At 37.7% G+C, this 1,805-nt stretch overlaps 1 protein-coding gene across 3 annotated transcripts in view; it reads left to right on the top strand.

Moving 5' to 3' along the window:
- LOC143040158 (uncharacterized) overlaps positions 1 to 1,440 on the top strand; it is a 10,690-nt gene extending 9,250 nt beyond the window's left edge. For 2 of the 3 annotated variants that reach the window (XM_076210829.1, XM_076210828.1), the window contains exon 2: positions 656 to 1,440. In XM_076210829.1, the coding sequence (XP_076066944.1) occupies positions 656 to 1,144 (489 nt within the window). In that variant the 3' untranslated portion in view covers positions 1,145 to 1,440. The remainder of the gene's footprint in view (positions 1 to 655) is intronic. The other variant, XM_076210827.1, reaches the window with a different exon arrangement.
- The last annotated feature ends 365 nt before the right edge of the window (positions 1,441 to 1,805 follow it).

Below are 1,805 nucleotides of genomic sequence, written 5' to 3'. Positions count from 1 at the left end.
AGGAGGATTAAAGAGTGAAGCAGGAGCAACCGAAGGAACAGGGTTTCTACAGAAACCTGTTAAGTGATCGACAATTACCAACAAGCTATCTAGGAGCCAAAGATGACAAAGACAAGGAGCACAAAGGAGCCATTCAAGATGAAAAATATCACCCGAAGGCCATTTGACGGCAATAGAGACATTGTCGAGTGGGTCAAAAAGGTGGAATTAATCGTTAAATTTACAGGGGTCACGGACATCACAAGCTATATTGCCTTTAACCTAGATAATCACGTGTTGGTCATCTACCTGGAAGTTGCAGCTGTAGATTAAGTGGATGTGGGGAAGGTAATGAAAAGATTACAAGAGGCTTTTGGCGAGAGTCCATTCGAATCATTTAATTGGCTCCAAAGAATGCGCTGGGCTGCCGAACAGGTTGATGTTTTTGCCAACGAAATTAGAGAACTAGCTGGGCTGTCTATATTCACGGGTGAAGGCTTGGATAAACTCGTTAGGATGGTGTTTGTGAATGGCTTTCCAGAGCATATATTTGCTGGACTATGGGCGAATGCGTAGTTCTACCTATTCAATACCTAATAATGTAAATGTTACAAATTATATAAATATAAAATACAATCTCCACCCTTTTCGTTAATTTCTTCTTTTTATGTTACAGTTACCGTTGCCTGATGAGAACCCCCAATGTGAAGAGTCTGTACTACCTGTATCAAGAGCAGTCCCTCCACAGGAGAAAAGAAAGGCTACAGATTCCACTGAACAACTTGTAGGATTAGCTACTGAATTTTTTAAGCGACCCGAAACAGAAGAAGATGTAATAGCTAAGAGTTGGGCTTTTAAATTAAAGAAGTTAACTGCAGAGCAAAGGCGCTTTGCAGAGAAAATAATTAACGATACACTGTTTGAAGCAGAAATGGGCAATTTGACTAGGGAAGGAGTGCGTTTCCAAACGTCCCAACATTGGCCACCCTCTCCAACTCCATCAACATCGTCAAACTCGGATTATCTGGGATATAATTGGCAACACTATAACCCCAACGACATTCGGGCTTCCACTCCTCTTCCAACTGACGTATGCCACAATTCATCATACCAACAACCAAGCGAGAAAAAATCAGATAATGCTGCGGGTTATTATACTTCGTAATTTACCGCAATGTGAAATGTACGTCCATTGTGAGATTTTGTAATATATTTTTGTGAAATATATTTTTTTATATTTTTATTTCATTCATTTTTTGTATGTTTGCAATTGAATGTACTGTACAAGGATGATAATACAAGGAAGTCACTTATAAGAAATGGAATATATTTTTTACTTTAATTTTTTTCCAATGAAATGTACAAGGAATTCACTTATAATTAATGGAATATGTTATTTTAACAAAACTTATTTTATGATTTCATTTTGGGAAATAACCGTCAATGAATATTTGTAGTAGACTGTGCAAGAAATAATGATATAATAAATACATACCTGTATGTTATGTTTTAATGCCTCTATAATTGCTGAGCAAGTTTCCATTATGATGCCTTCAAGTGCCTGGGGAGCAATGGCGCACATGAATTTCAGATCTTCCAAATCATGCCAGATGCTAGGTACCCCAATGTAATGGAAAGTCTCTGAGTTGCAGGAATTGCTTCACGCATATTTGTATCCACTTTCTCTATCTTGGAACGTACTAAATTCAGCAAAAAATCAAAGCTCTCTTGATCCATTCTAATAAAGTTCTTATAGTCTTCTGGTTCCTTTTCGCTCAGAACGTTGAGTAAATGCTCATGAGTGAAGCGGTTTCTCATTTTGTACC

The sequence above is a fragment of the Oratosquilla oratoria genome, chromosome 28, assembly GCF_046742065.1.
Source record: "Oratosquilla oratoria isolate Oo_2021 chromosome 28, ASM4674206v1, whole genome shotgun sequence".
Lineage (NCBI taxonomy): Eukaryota > Metazoa > Arthropoda > Malacostraca > Stomatopoda > Squillidae > Oratosquilla > Oratosquilla oratoria.
Note: the sequence above shows the minus strand (reverse complement) of the source record. Positions and strands in the feature narration are given on the sequence as shown.